Source organism: Nematostella vectensis, chromosome 9, assembly GCF_932526225.1.
Source record: "Nematostella vectensis chromosome 9, jaNemVect1.1, whole genome shotgun sequence".
Lineage (NCBI taxonomy): Eukaryota > Metazoa > Cnidaria > Anthozoa > Actiniaria > Edwardsiidae > Nematostella > Nematostella vectensis.
Genome location: NC_064042.1, coordinates 1028450 through 1045252, shown reverse-complemented (window position 1 = coordinate 1045252; position 16803 = coordinate 1028450). Strand labels below are relative to the sequence as shown.

The 16803-nt window shown below is 42.1% G+C and overlaps 1 protein-coding gene across 2 annotated transcripts; it reads right to left on the bottom strand.

Annotated features, from left to right (window-relative positions):
• Positions 1–15: 15 nt before the first annotated feature.
• Positions 16–15429, bottom strand: LOC116611661. Of its 2 annotated transcripts, XM_032372084.2 has the most exons (6): positions 15195–15427; positions 13978–14007; positions 3001–3118; positions 1526–1637; positions 952–1088; positions 16–268 (listed from the first exon to the last, which is right to left on the bottom strand). In XM_032372084.2, exons 1-5 carry the CDS (start codon positions 15253–15255, stop codon positions 966–968), a joined length of 444 nt encoding a protein of 147 aa, XP_032227975.1. In that variant the 5' UTR covers positions 15256–15427; the 3' UTR covers positions 16–268; positions 952–965. The 2 variants fall into 2 exon arrangements, with proteins under 2 accessions (XP_032227975.1, XP_048588587.1); XM_048732630.1 differs by lacking the exon at positions 16–268 and having other exon boundaries at positions 950–1088; positions 15195–15429.
• Positions 15430–16803: the final 1374 nt, after the last annotated feature.

The following is a 16803-nucleotide window of genomic DNA, read 5'->3' as shown; positions in this document are numbered from 1 at the left end:
GGGAAAACGACCGCGCAGAGAACATCATTTTATTTTTATCACACTCATTATTATTAATATTATTATTTCACAGTGTCATTGTGTAAATAAACAAAGGACGGGAAGCATGCTACTGACTCATCATTATCATTATAAGCAAAGCATGAAAGTATAGATTTCGATTAATGATGTAATCCCTATTCTTATATTTTAATACATTAATATTAATATGAATTTTTATAGAGAAGGGTGAGATTTCCTTAATTTCGTCAATTGATTAGCATTCGACCTGAAATAAAACACACCAAAAATACAGTTTACAACGACCTGGATGCAATATTAACGACACAGGGTATAGTCAGCCCGCGTGAAGGCGAGGGGGGGGGGGAGGGGTAATTTCTTAATGAAGAACTTTCTCCATATGATACTCTTGCACGACTAAAAAAAATTTGGATGTTATTTCAAAAAAGTCCCTGAAATTCGGAAACGCGTGAAGCCGAGGGGGGGGGGAGGGGTAATTTCTTAATGAAGAACTTTCTCCATATGATACTCTTGCACGACTAAAAATAATTTTGATGTTATTTCAAAAAAGCCCCTGAAATTCGGAAACGCGTGAAGCCGAGGGGGGGGGGGGGGGAGGGGTAATTTCTTAATGAAGAACTTTCTCCATATGATACTCTTGCACGACTAAAAATAATTTTGATGTTATTTTTTAAAAAAAGCCCCTGAAATTCGAAAACGGAAAAAATTATCTTGTTAATGCCTCACTTTGAGAAGATGAAAATTGATTTAGAAATAGTATTATTCTCAGTTTGGATATGGTTTTCTCAAACCTTGATATTGCAAAAGGTGAACCAACTAGATCCTTCGCAACATTCTTTTGTTACGCGTTTTAATATTAATAAATTGCTCCTTTAACACTCTCTATGGGAAAGACTATGATAGATAGAACAAACAGAAAGGCATACAAACCTGAGCAGGGCTTTTTACTGTACTGTGGTGTCGTAAGCTGCGTTGCTGAATGAAGACATTTGTGTCCCGTTGGGCTTCACGTTCTGCCCACCGTTCTGCTGGCCTTGAGTGCCATCCACGTACACGTGCTCCGGTGCCTATGATTGATAAAGGGAAAGCATAATAATGGAGATTTCAATGCATTTACCTCGATTTGACACTGTTTCACTTAGCGTGCGTGTACCAACACAATACTGCAAACAACTGGGGAATTGTGCCTTAGATTTGGGGGCAGTCGGTATTAAATAAGTAAGCATGTGAGAACTAAACAATGCGCGAGCATGGAGCATCTCTCTTTCTCATTCTATGAGCAATCCAAATCCTGAGGCTGAATAAAAGGAGCGCTGGATACTCGATCAAATTTTGTTTTACAATTGTGTTATCAAATAAGTCATATTTCCACGTTGCCCGCTTGACATTGGCACCACGTCATGAAAACTGAAGTGTAGTTTTTTTTCATTGTTCCAGGAAAATTTTGTAGAATTTAGAACTGGAATGGGAATTGGACAATACGGAGCGGAGTAGAGCTACTTACGTGGCCGTTCTCCTCCGGCAGATAAATGGCGCCCATACTGATGGTAGAGTGGTACTTGGCGCCGTACGCCAACTCATCGTCATACGTAGCTTGTCCAAACGTGTAGGAATTGCTGCAGCGGAAAACGGTAAAATGCGGTTAGGAAGTGGAGGACCCAGGGTGATCCAATGTATGAAGACTATGCCAGTTTTTTCTTGTTTACCTGGCAAACATCACTTTACTTAAAAAGGGTGTGGCCCTATTAAGCTCACTGTCAGACCCACTGTCAAAGAGGCTCTTGCGTCACTGAAAACTCGCATGCTAAATTGAGGGCGAATGGATTTGAAGCTATAAGTCAATGGTACCCAGGAGGGTGCCGAAGGGGCGCCACAGCCTTTGATATCATTATCTGGGGAGATGGGGCACGATACATAGACAAAAAAACAGGGGGCTACCATTGGTCATTTCAATATATATTTACTTTCAAATACTGGGGAAATGCTACATTAGGGCGTGGTTACAACAGTCGGCAGCAGACACGGTCAGACAGACAGACAGACAGACGAATAGACGGACAGACAGACAGACAGACAGACGGATAGACGGTCAGACAGACAGACAGATAGACGAACAGACAGACAGACGAATAGACGGACAGACAGACAGACAAATAGACGGACAGACAGACAGACGAATAGACGGACAGACAGACAGACGAATAGACGGACAGACAGACAGACGAATAGACGGACAGACAGACAGACGAATAGACGGACAGACAGACAGACGAATAGACAGACAGACGGTCAGACGGACAGACGGTCAGACAGACAGACGAATGGAGGGAAGCCATTGCTAACCCTTCTCTGGGCACGGACCAATTGCAATGGATATCAAGAGAGGTGGGGGAGAGGCCGGGATGATGGTTTTCGTGCAGAATATATCTTTTTCCTCTGATGCCGAATGAGTTTCAATGCCTTGTGTTTCCCTCTATTTCGACCACCGTCAACTTTTGCAGTACAAAGGACTCAAAGAAAGGGTCCGTAGTGGAGCCTATTAAAAGTGCTCTTTCTGTGATATAAGACCTTCCTCGATCCCCTTCCTGAAGCAAAAATCTCTAGAACATCACTGGTCACTACGATTAATGGCGGAGCTAGCAGTGAGGGTAGTTAGGTTGCTTAAACAAAAATGCAAAGACATCCCTCGGAGCAGGGGAATTTAGAACCGAAATTTCAATGTCAATTCGGAAATTTAAATATTTTTGAACAAACGCTAAAAAAAACTTTGTAAAAGTTGGGGGGGGGGGGGGGGGGTAAAGAGAGTAAGAGACAGAGCCACTGACACACACATACAATCCTACCCTTTCCCATCTTTGTCCGCCGTTCCTGTATGGATCATGTTTTTTGGAGTTCCCCCACCTCCCCCACAGAAACACAATCTACCCTGTCCCACCCGTTGTCCGCCGTCTCTGTACTACGGATCATGCTTTGAGTTACCCCACTTCTGTTTTATGTTCCTTTGACTTCTTAATGACCATCGGCACCATGACAAGTACAGCGATTAGAATGACGGCACACAGCACCAAGAAGGCGATGGTAAGACCCAACAACGCGTCTGAAACACAAGTATACATGTCATCAACGCGTCTGAAACACAAGTATACATGTCATCAACGCATCTGAGACACAAGTGTACATGTCATCAACGCATCTGAGACACAAGTATACATGTCATCAACGCATCTGAGACACAAGTATACATGTCATCAACGCATCTGAGACACAAGTATACATGTCATCAACGCATCTGAGACACAAGTATACATGTCATCAACGCATCTGAGACACAAGTATACATGTCATCAACGCATCTGAGACACAAGTATACATGTCATCAACGCATCTGAGACACAAGTATACATGTCATCAACGCATCTGAGACACAAGTATACATGTCATCAACGCATCTGAGACACAAGTATACATGTCATCAACGCATCTGAGACACAAGTATACATGTCATCAACGCATCTGAGACACAAGTATACATGTCATCAACGCATCTGAGACACAAGTATACATGTCATCAACGCATCTGAGACACAAGTATACATGTCATCAACGCATCTGAGACACAAGTATACATGTCATCAACGCATCTGAGACACAAGCGTACATGTCATCAACGCATCTGAGACACAAGTATACATGTCATCAACGCATCTGAGACACAAGTATACATGTCATCAACGCATCTGAGACACAAGTGTACATGTCATCAACGCATCTGAGACACAAGTATACATGTCATCAACGCATCTTAGACACAGGTATACATGTCATCAACGCATCTGAGACACAAGTATACATGTCATCAACGCATCTGAGACACAAGTATACATGTCATCAACGCATCTGAGACACAAGTATACATGACATCAACGCATCTGAGACACAAGTTTACATGTCATCAACGCATCTGAGACACAAGTATACATGTCATCAACGCGTCTGAAACACAAGTATACATGTCATCAACGCGTCTGAAACACAAGTATACATGTCATCAACGCATCTGTGACACAAGTATACATGTCATCAACGCATCTGAGACACAAGTATACATGTCATCAACGCATCTGAGACACAAGTATACATGTCATCAACGCATCTGAGACACAAGTATACATGTCATCAACGCATCTGAGACACAAGTATACATGTCATCAACGCATCTGAGACACAAGTATACATGTCATCAACGCATCTGAGACACAAGTATACATGTCATCAACGCATCTGAGACACAAGTATACATGTCATCAACGCATCTGAGACACAAGTATACATGACATCAACGCATCTGAGACACAAGTGTACATGTCATCAACGCGTCTGAGACACAAGTATACATGTCATCAACGCGTCTGTGACACAAGTATACATGTCATCAACGCATCTGAGACACAAGTATACATGTCATCAACGCATCTGAGACACAAGTATACATGTCATCAACGCATCTGTGACACAAGTATACATGTCATCAACGCATCTTAGACACAAGTATACATGTCATCAACGCATCTGAGACACAAGTGTACATGTCATCAACGCATCTGAGACACAGGTATACATGTCATCAACGCATCTGAGACACAAGTATACATGTCATCAACGCATCTGAGACACAAGTATACATGTCATCAACGCATCTGAGACACAAGTGTACATGTCATCAACGCATCTGAGACACAAGTATACATGTCATCAACGCATCTGAGACACAGGTATACATGTCATCAACGCATCTGAGACACAAGTATACATGTCATCAACGCATCTGAGACACAAGTATACATGTCATCAACGCATCTGAGACAGAAGTATACATGTCATCAACGCATCTGAGACACAAGTATACATGACATCAACGCATCTGAGACACAAGTGTACATGTCATCAACGCATCTGAGACACAAGTATACATGTCATCAACGCGTCTGAAACACAAGTATACATGTCATCAACGCGTCTGAAACACAAGTATACATGTCATCAACGCATCTGTGACACAAGTATACATGTCATCAACGCATCTGAGACACAAGTATACATGTCATCAACGCATCTGAGACACAAGTATACATGTCATCAACGCATCTGAGACACAAGTATACATGTCATCAACGCATCTGAGACACAAGTATACATGTCATCAACGCATCTGAGACACAAGTATACATGTCATCAACGCATCTGAGACACAAGTATACATGTCATCAACGCATCTGAGACACAAGTATACATGTCATCAACGCATCTGAGACACAAGTATACATGACATCAACGCATCTGAGACACAAGTGTACATGTCATCAACGCATCTGAGACACAAGTATACATGTCATCAACGCATCTGAGACACAAGTTTACATGTCATCAACGCATCTGAGACACAAGTATACATGTCATCAACGCATCTGAGACACAAGTATACATGTCATCAACGCATCTGAGACACAAGTATACATGTCATCAACGCATCTGAGACACAAGTGTACATGTCATCAACGCATCTGAGACACAGGTATACATGTCATCAACGCATCTGAGACACAAGTATACATGTCATCAACGCATCTGAGACACAAGTATACATGCCATCAACGCATCTGAGACACAAGTATACATGTCATCAACGCATCTGAGACACAAGTATACATGTCATCAACGCATCTGAGACACAAGTGTACATGTCATCAACGCATCTGAGACACAAGTATACATGTCATTAACGCATCTGAGACACAAGTATACATGTCATCAACGCATCTGAGACACAAGTATACATGTCATCAGCGCATCTGAGACACAAGTATACATGTCATCAACGCATCTGAGACACAAGTATACATGTCATCAACGCATCTGAGACACAAGTATACATGTCATCAACGCATCTGTGACACAAGTGTACATGTCATCAACGCATCTGAGACACAAGTATACATGTCATCAACGCATCTGAGACACAAGTATACATGTCATCAACGCATCTGAGACACAAGTATACATGTCATCAACGCATCTGAGACACAAGTGTACATGTCATCAACGCATCTGAGACACAAGTATACATGTCATCAACGCATCTGAGACACAAGTATACATGTCATCAACGCGTCTGAAACACAAGTATACATGTCATCAACGCGTCTGAAACACAAGTATACATGTCATCAACGCATCTGTGACACAAGTATACATGTCATCAACGCATCTGAGACACAAGTATACATGTCATCAACGCATCTGAGACACAAGTATACATGTCATCAACGCATCTGAGACACAAGTATACATGTCATCAACGCATCTGAGACACAAGTATACATGTCATCAACGCATCTGAGACACAAGTATACATGTCATCAACGCATCTGAGACACAAGTATACATGTCATCAACGCATCTGAGACACAAGTATACATGTCATCAACGCATCTGAGACACAAGTATACATGACATCAACGCATCTGAGACACAAGTGTACATGTCATCAACGCGTCTGAGACACAAGTATACATGTCATCAACGCGTCTGTGACACAAGTATACATGTCATCAACGCATCTGAGACACAAGTATACATGTCATCAACGCATCTGAGACACAAGTATACATGTCATCAACGCATCTGTGACACAAGTATACATGTCATCAACGCATCTTAGACACAAGTATACATGTCATCAACGCATCTGAGACACAAGTGTACATGTCATCAACGCATCTGAGACACAGGTATACATGTCATCAACGCATCTGAGACACAAGTATACATGTCATCAACGCATCTGAGACACAAGTATACATGTCATCAACGCATCTGAGACACAAGTGTACATGTCATCAACGCATCTGAGACACAAGTATACATGTCATCAACGCATCTGAGACACAGGTATACATGTCATCAACGCATCTGAGACACAAGTATACATGTCATCAACGCATCTGAGACACAAGTATACATGTCATCAACGCATCTGAGACAGAAGTATACATGTCATCAACGCATCTGAGACACAAGTATACATGACATCAACGCATCTGAGACACAAGTGTACATGTCATCAACGCATCTGAGACACAAGTATACATGTCATCAACGCGTCTGAAACACAAGTATACATGTCATCAACGCGTCTGAAACACAAGTATACATGTCATCAACGCATCTGTGACACAAGTATACATGTCATCAACGCATCTGAGACACAAGTATACATGTCATCAACGCATCTGAGACACAAGTATACATGTCATCAACGCATCTGAGACACAAGTATACATGTCATCAACGCATCTGAGACACAAGTATACATGTCATCAACGCATCTGAGACACAAGTATACATGTCATCAACGCATCTGAGACACAAGTATACATGTCATCAACGCATCTGAGACACAAGTATACATGTCATCAACGCATCTGAGACACAAGTATACATGACATCAACGCATCTGAGACACAAGTGTACATGTCATCAACGCATCTGAGACACAAGTATACATGTCATCAACGCATCTGAGACACAAGTGTACATGTCATCAACGCATCTGAGACACAAGTATACATGTCATCAACGCATCTGAGACACAAGTATACATGTCATCAACGCATCTGAGACACAAGTATACATGTCATCAACGCATCTGAGACACAAGTGTACATGTCATCAACGCATCTGAGACACAGGTATACATGTCATCAACGCATCTGAGACACAAGTATACATGTCATCAACGCATCTGAGACACAAGTATACATGCCATCAACGCATCTGAGACACAAGTATACATGTCATCAACGCATCTGAGACACAAGTATACATGTCATCAACGCATCTGAGACACAAGTGTACATGTCATCAACGCATCTGAGACACAAGTATACATGTCATCAACGCATCTGAGACACAAGTATACATGTCATCAACGCATCTGAGACACAAGTGTACATGTCATCAACGCATCTGAGACACAAGTATACATGTCATCAACGCATCTTAGACACAGGTATACATGTCATCAACGCATCTGAGACACAAGTATACATGTCATCAACGCATCTGAGACACAAGTGTACATGTCATCAACGCATCTGAGACACAAGTATACATGTCATCAACGCATCTGAGACACAAGTATACATGTCATCAACGCATCTGAGACACAAGTATACATGTCATCAACGCATCTGAGACACAAGTGTACATGTCATCAACGCATCTGAGACACAGGTATACATGTCATCAACGCATCTGAGACACAAGTATACATGTCATCAACGCATCTGAGACACAAGTATACATGTCATCAACGCATCTGAGACACAAGTATACATGTCATCAACGCATCTGAGACACAAGTATACATGTCATCAACGCATCTGAGACACAAGTGTACATGTCATCAACGCATCTGAGACACAAGTATACATGTCATCAACGCATCTGAGACACAAGTATACATGTCATCAACGCATCTGAGACGCAAGTGTACATGTCATCAACGCATCTGAGACACAAGTGTACATGTCATCAACGCATCTGAGACACAAGTATACATGTCATCAACGCATCTGAGACACAAGTATACATGTCATCAACGCATCTGAGACACAAGTATACATGTCATCAACGCATCTAAGACACAAGTATACATGACATCAACGCATCTGAGACACAAGTGTACATGTCATCAACGCATCTGAGACACAAGTATACATGTCATCAACGCGTCTGAAACACAAGTATACATGTCATCAACGCGTCTGAAACACAAGTATACATGTCATCAACGCATCTGTGACACAAGTATACATGTCATCAACGCATCTGAGACACAAGTATACATGTCATCAACGCATCTGAGACACAAGTATACATGTCATCAACGCATCTGAGACACAAGTATACATGTCATCAACGCATCTGAGACACAAGTATACATGTCATCAACGCATCTGAGACACAAGTATACATGTCATCAACGCATCTGAGACACAAGTATACATGTCATCAACGCATCTGAGACACAAGTATACATGTCATCAACGCATCTGAGACACAAGTATACATGACATCAACGCATCTGAGACACAAGTGTACATGTCATCAACGCATCTGAGACACAAGTATACATGTCATCAACGCATCTGAGACACAAGTGTACATGTCATCAACGCATCTGAGACACAAGTATACATGTCATCAACGCATCTGAGACACAAGTATACATGTCATCAACGCATCTGAGACACAAGTATACATGTCATCAACGCATCTGAGACACAAGTGTACATGTCATCAACGCATCTGAGACACAGGTATACATGTCATCAACGCATCTGAGACACAAGTATACATGTCATCAACGCATCTGAGACACAAGTATACATGCCATCAACGCATCTGAGACACAAGTACACATGTCATCAACGCATCTGAGACACAAGTATACATGCCATCAACGCATCTGAGACACAAGTATACATGTCATCAACGCATCTGAGACACAAGTATACATGTCATCAACGCATCTGAGACACAAGTGTACATGTCATCAACGCATCTGAGACACAAGTATACATGTCATTAACGCATCTGAGACACAAGTATACATGTCATCAACGCATCTGAGACACAAGTATACATGTCATCAACGCATCTGAGACACAAGTATACATGTCATCAACGCATCTGAGACACAAGTATACATGTCATCAACGCATCTGAGACACAAGTATACATGTCATCAACGCATCTGTGACACAAGTGTACATGTCATCAACGCATCTGTGACACAAGTATACATGTCATCAACGCATCTGAGACACAAGTATACATGTCATCAACGCATCTGAGACACAAGTATACATGTCATCAACGCATCTGAGACACAAGTGTACATGTCATCAACGCATCTGAGACACAAGTATACATGTCATCAACGCATCTTAGACACAGGTATACATGTCATCAACGCATCTGAGACACAAGTATACATGTCATCAACGCATCTGAGACACAAGTATACATGTCATCAACGCATCTGAGACACAAGTGTACATGTCATCAACGCATCTGAGACACAAGTATACATGTCATCAACGCATCTTAGACACAGGTATACATGTCATCAACGCATCTGAGACACAAGTATACATGTCATCAACGCATCTGAGACACAAGTGTACATGTCATCAACGCATCTGAGACACAAGTATACATGTCATCAACGCATCTGAGACACAAGTATACATGTCATCAACGCATCTGAGACACAAGTATACATGTCATCAACGCATCTGAGACACAAGTATACATGTCATCAACGCATCTGAGACACAAGTGTACATGTCATCAACGCATCTGAGACACAAGTATACATGTCATCAACGCATCTGAGACACAAGTATACATGTCATCAACGCATCTGAGACACAAGTATACATGCCATCAACGCATCTGAGACACAAGTACACATGTCATCAACGCATCTGAGACACAAGTATACATGCCATCAACGCATCTGAGACACAAGTATACATGTCATCAACGCATCTGAGACACAAGTATACATGTCATCAACGCATCTGAGACACAAGTGTACATGTCATCAACGCATCTGAGACACAAGTATACATGTCATTAACGCATCTGAGACACAAGTATACATGTCATCAACGCATCTGAGACACAAGTATACATGTCATCAACGCATCTGAGACACAAGTATACATGTCATCAACGCATCTGAGACACAAGTATACATGTCATCAACGCATCTGAGACACAAGTATACATGTCATCAACGCATCTGTGACACAAGTGTACATGTCATCAACGCATCTGTGACACAAGTATACATGTCATCAACGCATCTGAGACACAAGTATACATGTCATCAACGCATCTGAGACACAAGTATACATGTCATCAACGCATCTGAGACACAAGTGTACATGTCATCAACGCATCTGAGACACAAGTATACATGTCATCAACGCATCTTAGACACAGGTATACATGTCATCAACGCATCTGAGACACAAGTATACATGTCATCAACGCATCTGAGACACAAGTGTACATGTCATCAACGCATCTGAGACACAAGTATACATGTCATCAACGCATCTGAGACACAAGTATACATGTCATCAACGCATCTGAGACACAAGTATACATGTCATCAACGCATCTGAGACACAAGTGTACATGTCATCAACGCATCTGAGACACAGGTATACATGTCATCAACGCATCTGAGACACAAGTATACATGTCATCAACGCATCTGAGACACAAGTATACATGTCATCAACGCATCTGAGACACAAGTATACATGTCATCAACGCATCTGAGACACAAGTATACATGTCATCAACGCATCTGAGACACAAGTGTACATGTCATCAACGCATCTGAGACACAAGTATACATGTCATCAACGCATCTGAGACACAAGTATACATGTCATCAACGCATCTGAGACGCAAGTGTACATGTCATCAACGCATCTGAGACACAAGTGTACATGTCATCAACGCATCTGAGACACAAGTATACATGTCATCAACGCATCTGAGACACAAGTATACATGTCATCAACGCATCTGAGACACAAGTATACATGTCATCAACGCATCTAAGACACAAGTATAAATGTCAGCAACGCATCTGAGACACAAGTGTACATGTCATCAACGCATCTGAGACACAAGTATACATGTCATCAACGCATCTGAAACACAAGTATACATGTCATTAACGCCTATAAAACAAGTAAACAAGCGCCAAGCTAGTGCCAGTACAACAACGCATATGTAGCAAGTAAACAAAATTTCAACAGCGCATCTGAAACAAGTAAACAAACATTAAGCTTTGGCAAGTGTCAAGCTAGCGCAGCCTCGCAAACTCCCCAGCGTTATGTCCGCATGTGACTGGTGACATCACCACCTTGTTGACGAAGCACTTGGCAGGATGCAATCTAGTGTTTAGCGTGACTGGTGACATCACCACCTTGTTGACGAAGCACTTGGCAGGATGCAATCTAGTGTTTAGCGTGACTGGTGACATCACCACATTGTTGACGAAGCACTTGGCAGGATGCAATCTAGTGTTTAGCATGACTGGTGACATCACCACCTTGTTGACGAAGCCCTTGGCAGGATGCAATCTAGTGTTTAGCATGACTGGTGACATCACCACCTTGTTGACGAAGCACTTGGCAGGATGCAATCTAGTGTTTAGCGTGACTGGTGACATCACCACCTTGTTGACGAAGCACTTGGCAGGATGCAATCTAGTGTTTAGCGTGACTGGTGACATCACCACCTTGTTGACGAAGCACTTGGCAGGATGCAATCTAGTGTTTAGCGTGACTGGTGACATCACCACCTTGTTGACGAAGCACTTGGCAGGATGCAATCTAGTGTTTAGCGTGACTGGTGACATCACCACCTTGTTGACGAAGCACTTGGCAGGATGCAATCTAGTGTTTAGCGTGACTGGTGACATCACCACCTTGTTGACGAAGCACTTGGCAGGATGCAATCTAGTGTTTAGCGTGACTGGTGACATCACCACCTTGTTGACGAAGCACTTGGCAGGATGCAATCTAGTGTTTAGCGTGACTGGTGACATCACCACCTTGTTGAAGAAGCACTTGGCAGGATGCAATCTAGTGTTTAGCGTGACTGGTGACATCACCACCTTGTTGACGAAGCACTTGGCAGGATGCAATCTAGTGTTTAGCGTGACTGGTGACATCACCACCTTGTTGAAAAAGCACTTGGCAGGATGCAATCTCGTGTCTAGCATAGCCTACCTGTAAGCCTTGGAGATTTCTTTCGGCGAGAAAACTAAGATTTTGTTATTTGGCTGTCATTTTGGGAAATACGTACGCCCGTCCAACTCCCTCGCGTCCAAGGAACTCGCGTCCAGTGAACTCGCGTCCAGTGAACTCGCGTCCAGTGAACTCGCGCCCAGTGAACTCGCGTCCAACGAACTCGCGTCCAGTGAACTCGCGTCCAGTGAACTCGCGTCCAACAAACTCGCGTCCAGTGAACTCGCGTCCAACGAACCCGCGTCCAACGAACCCGCGTCCAACGAACCCGCGTCCAACTCCCTCACTTCCAGTGAACTCGCTTCCAGTGAACTCGCGTCCAGTGAACTCGCGTCCAACGAACTCGCGTCCAACGAACTCGCGTCCAGTGAACTCGCGTCCAACGAACTCGCGTCCAACGAACCAGCGTCCAACTCCCTCGCTTCCAGTGAACTCGCGTCCAGTGAATTCGCGCCCAGTGAACTCGCGTCTAGTGAATTCGCGTCCAGTGAACTCGCGTCCAACGAACTCGCGTACAGTGAACTCGCGTCCAACGAACTCGCGCCCAGTGAACTCGCGCCCAGTGAACTCGCGCCCAGTGAACTGGCGTCCAGTGAACTGGCGTCCAGTGAACTCGCGTCCAGTGAACTCGCGTCCAGTGAACTGGCGTCCAGTGAACTGGCGTCCAGTGAACTCGCGTCCAGTGAACTCGCGTCCAGTGAACTCGCGTCCAGTGAACTCGCGTCCAGTGAACTCGCGTCCAGTGAACTCGCGTCCAGTGAACTCGCGTCCAGTGAACTCGCGTCCAGTGAAATCGCGTCCAGTGAACTCGCGTCCAGTGAACTCGCGTCCAGTGAACTCGCGTCCAGTGAACTCGCGACCAGTGAACTCAGGGAATTTTCGCCGAAAAACACAAAACCCAGCGTCAACAGATATGGTTACACATTTTTTAAAACGGACGAGAGAATACTGAACCTGGACATCACTTGTTTTTTACTTTTTGTCAAATATGTGTGAGGTTTAAAACAGGCTCACAGTCTTTATTAATGATCGTTGTGATGCGTCAACTTACCGTCATTTGAGCTGATTTCGTTGTTTGCAGCTAAAAAAATAATAATAAATAAATAATTATTCACGTTTACATATTCTGTCAAATAAAAATCGAGTTTCCCATAGTCTAAGGTTTTCCCAACAATCCGCGAGTTTCGACCGTTAGGCTAAGTTCAAACGTCGTATTATCCATGAGCCGTATTCAGTGCAAATGCATGCAACTGAAGATGAAACAATCGACTCGATTCATTTGCACATAATTGCATTGAGTACAGCTCATGGATAATACGACGTTTGAACTTAGGCTTAGTGTGGCAAAAGTTATTAAAGATACATGCGCATACAAGATGCACAAAAAGAACGAACAACTCAGGCACACAGTATTTTTAAAAATCGAGACCGCATACGAGATGTTTGGCTGCCGGAATGCCAATTCTGATACACAACAGAAGGCGCTTTCATGCTTTTTTGGATGAGGACAAAACATACCCATCATGCCTTGCGGTTTTGGATTGTTCTAGTGTTTTCTCTTGTTCTAGTGTTTTCTCACTTACTTACTAACAAGTATGCTTTTTTTCCTGCCAAGATCTCTTTTTGAAGAAAATAATACATAACGCTTTTAGAGCTTGTACATCTGCGGGCTACGACACATAGATTCTCCGACTGCTACCGTTTATTTTAAATAAGTGTATAAATTTATAAAATTGCTAATCTAACTAGCCACGATAATTAACATCTGAAATTTAATATAAGTCACAGTAACCCTCGCTGTGGATACTGTCGTGTCCATTTCGCATGCGCTTTATTAAACTCTCTTGATTGTTCGGTTTCATGTCGTGGTGTTTTGTTCCACTTCAGTAAAGTTGATCGAGTAAAAATTTAATAATGCAAAAAATATTCCTATTTATCCAGAATATTTAAATACTACATGGACTAAGTAGTAGCTTATGTTCTGTAATTTAAACTAACGAACGAGATTTAAAATAGAATAAAATTAGAATATAATCAGAATTAAAATAAGTCACCAAGTATCACTATTATGACGAAATCTAGGTCTTTAGAATTTAGAACAGTGTATTGCTTTTTCTTTGTCAATCGCAGCGGTAAAAACTATCGGAACCCCTTTTGACCATGACACAAGAATAACTCGGCACTAACCTGTGGAAAGTTGTCTTTTTTGGAACAGGCGTAGTAAATAAGTCTACAAAAAAAACTTAAACCAACTGCGCGCGTACAAACCTTGAGTGACTGCACTCTGAGATACAACTGCCAGCACCAGCAAAACGTTAAAGAAGCCCATTTTCACCACGAAAAAGGCGTAGGCTAAGTTTTGTTGGTCTGAGGACAAGCAATCCCTACCAGTCTCTTAGATATAGTTCGTATTATAAGGGCAAAGACGAGAACAGAGCTCTGCAATGATCACTTATCGCATATTTTACATGCAACAATTCCCTAAAGAGATGACGAATTCGAGTGCTTTTTAGACATTCCATTCATAGCAACTGAATAGTGTATACCATATTCGGCGGGATCGCTGGCGCTGCGCATGGTGGTACGGTGGGGCGGGCTGTGGGAAAGGGGGAGGGATTACTAGTGGTGATGGTTGTTGATGGTTGCGTTGGTTGCAGGTGAAGTCTAAAGAAGGTAAAGATTGGACAAATCCTCGTGTTCCGTAGGTTTATCGTGATTGCTATAGATGAGTTTAACGCATCCTAGGGTTTGGCATTCGAGAGGGTTATTTCAAGCAGGGAACAAGTTATGTTGTCGGTCGAGTTGCGTTGAGTGTGTATGCTTTGAGGGTAAAATCTATCTGTGCTTGAAGAGTACGCGTTTCAAGCCAAATTGATTGATGGCTTGTGCAGAAAACTGCAGCTAACCGGATTAGGTTCAAAACGATACGGGTAAAAGTTTGCTTATTGGTCTTCACAACAAGAGGATGAAGAAAAAGGTATACGGTATTTTTATGGATTAAGGAGCTTTAGTTTCTTTTTAATAATACCTTTATAACTTGACAAGGCTCAAACGACTTTCTTTTACGAGCAACATAATCGGAGGTCGTCTTAAGGTAAAAATGCTTCCGCAAAAAAAACTGTCATTCGTTTTTTTTTTGTTCATCGTCTTATAAGGACAGTGCATTAAACTCGCGGGTAATTTTGTTTTCCTTTTTCGTGGCAGCCATTTTAGAAGGCCACACGAACCTTCGTTATATACTAAAAATATTATAATATTTTAGATTAAATATGGCAAATGTAAAGCATAAAGATTCATTTTCAAAATGTTATTTTAAAATTTTACTGAAAAATTGTCTTTAAATATTAAAGAAAAAGAATAACAAATGTGTAGCCGATTAGTGATCTTTAACTTCCGCTGTAGGTATGGCTATCCACTGTGTCATAACAATAGATGTTGCCCCTTGTCAAGCTTCACGGAGACTGAACTTTTATGATATCGAACATGGTTTGAAAAGAAAGTTATCATGCTTTGGTTTTAGCTGAAACCAAATTCTTGTAGTCCTTGGAAATAGGAGTGGTAGGCCACAAATAGGATTCAGGGGAGTGATCCACTTAGCCTATTTTTAATCCATCCTGCTGTTCAATGAAACTTTTATGGAATCCATTAAAAAAGAAAAAAACGTTAAAGCAACACCCTCTAGCCAAAAATGCAATAACAGGATAGAGATTTTAATCTAGCTTTATCTTATTCTCCCTGAATTCGTTTTGTTATTCTATCTTATACGCAAAACGAAAACAACGGTTCAACGTCATTTATAGCCTTGGGCGGTTAATGCCTTCCTGCTATCTTATTCATAATGTTAGTTTTATTGACTGGTGTCTACATCTATCATAAT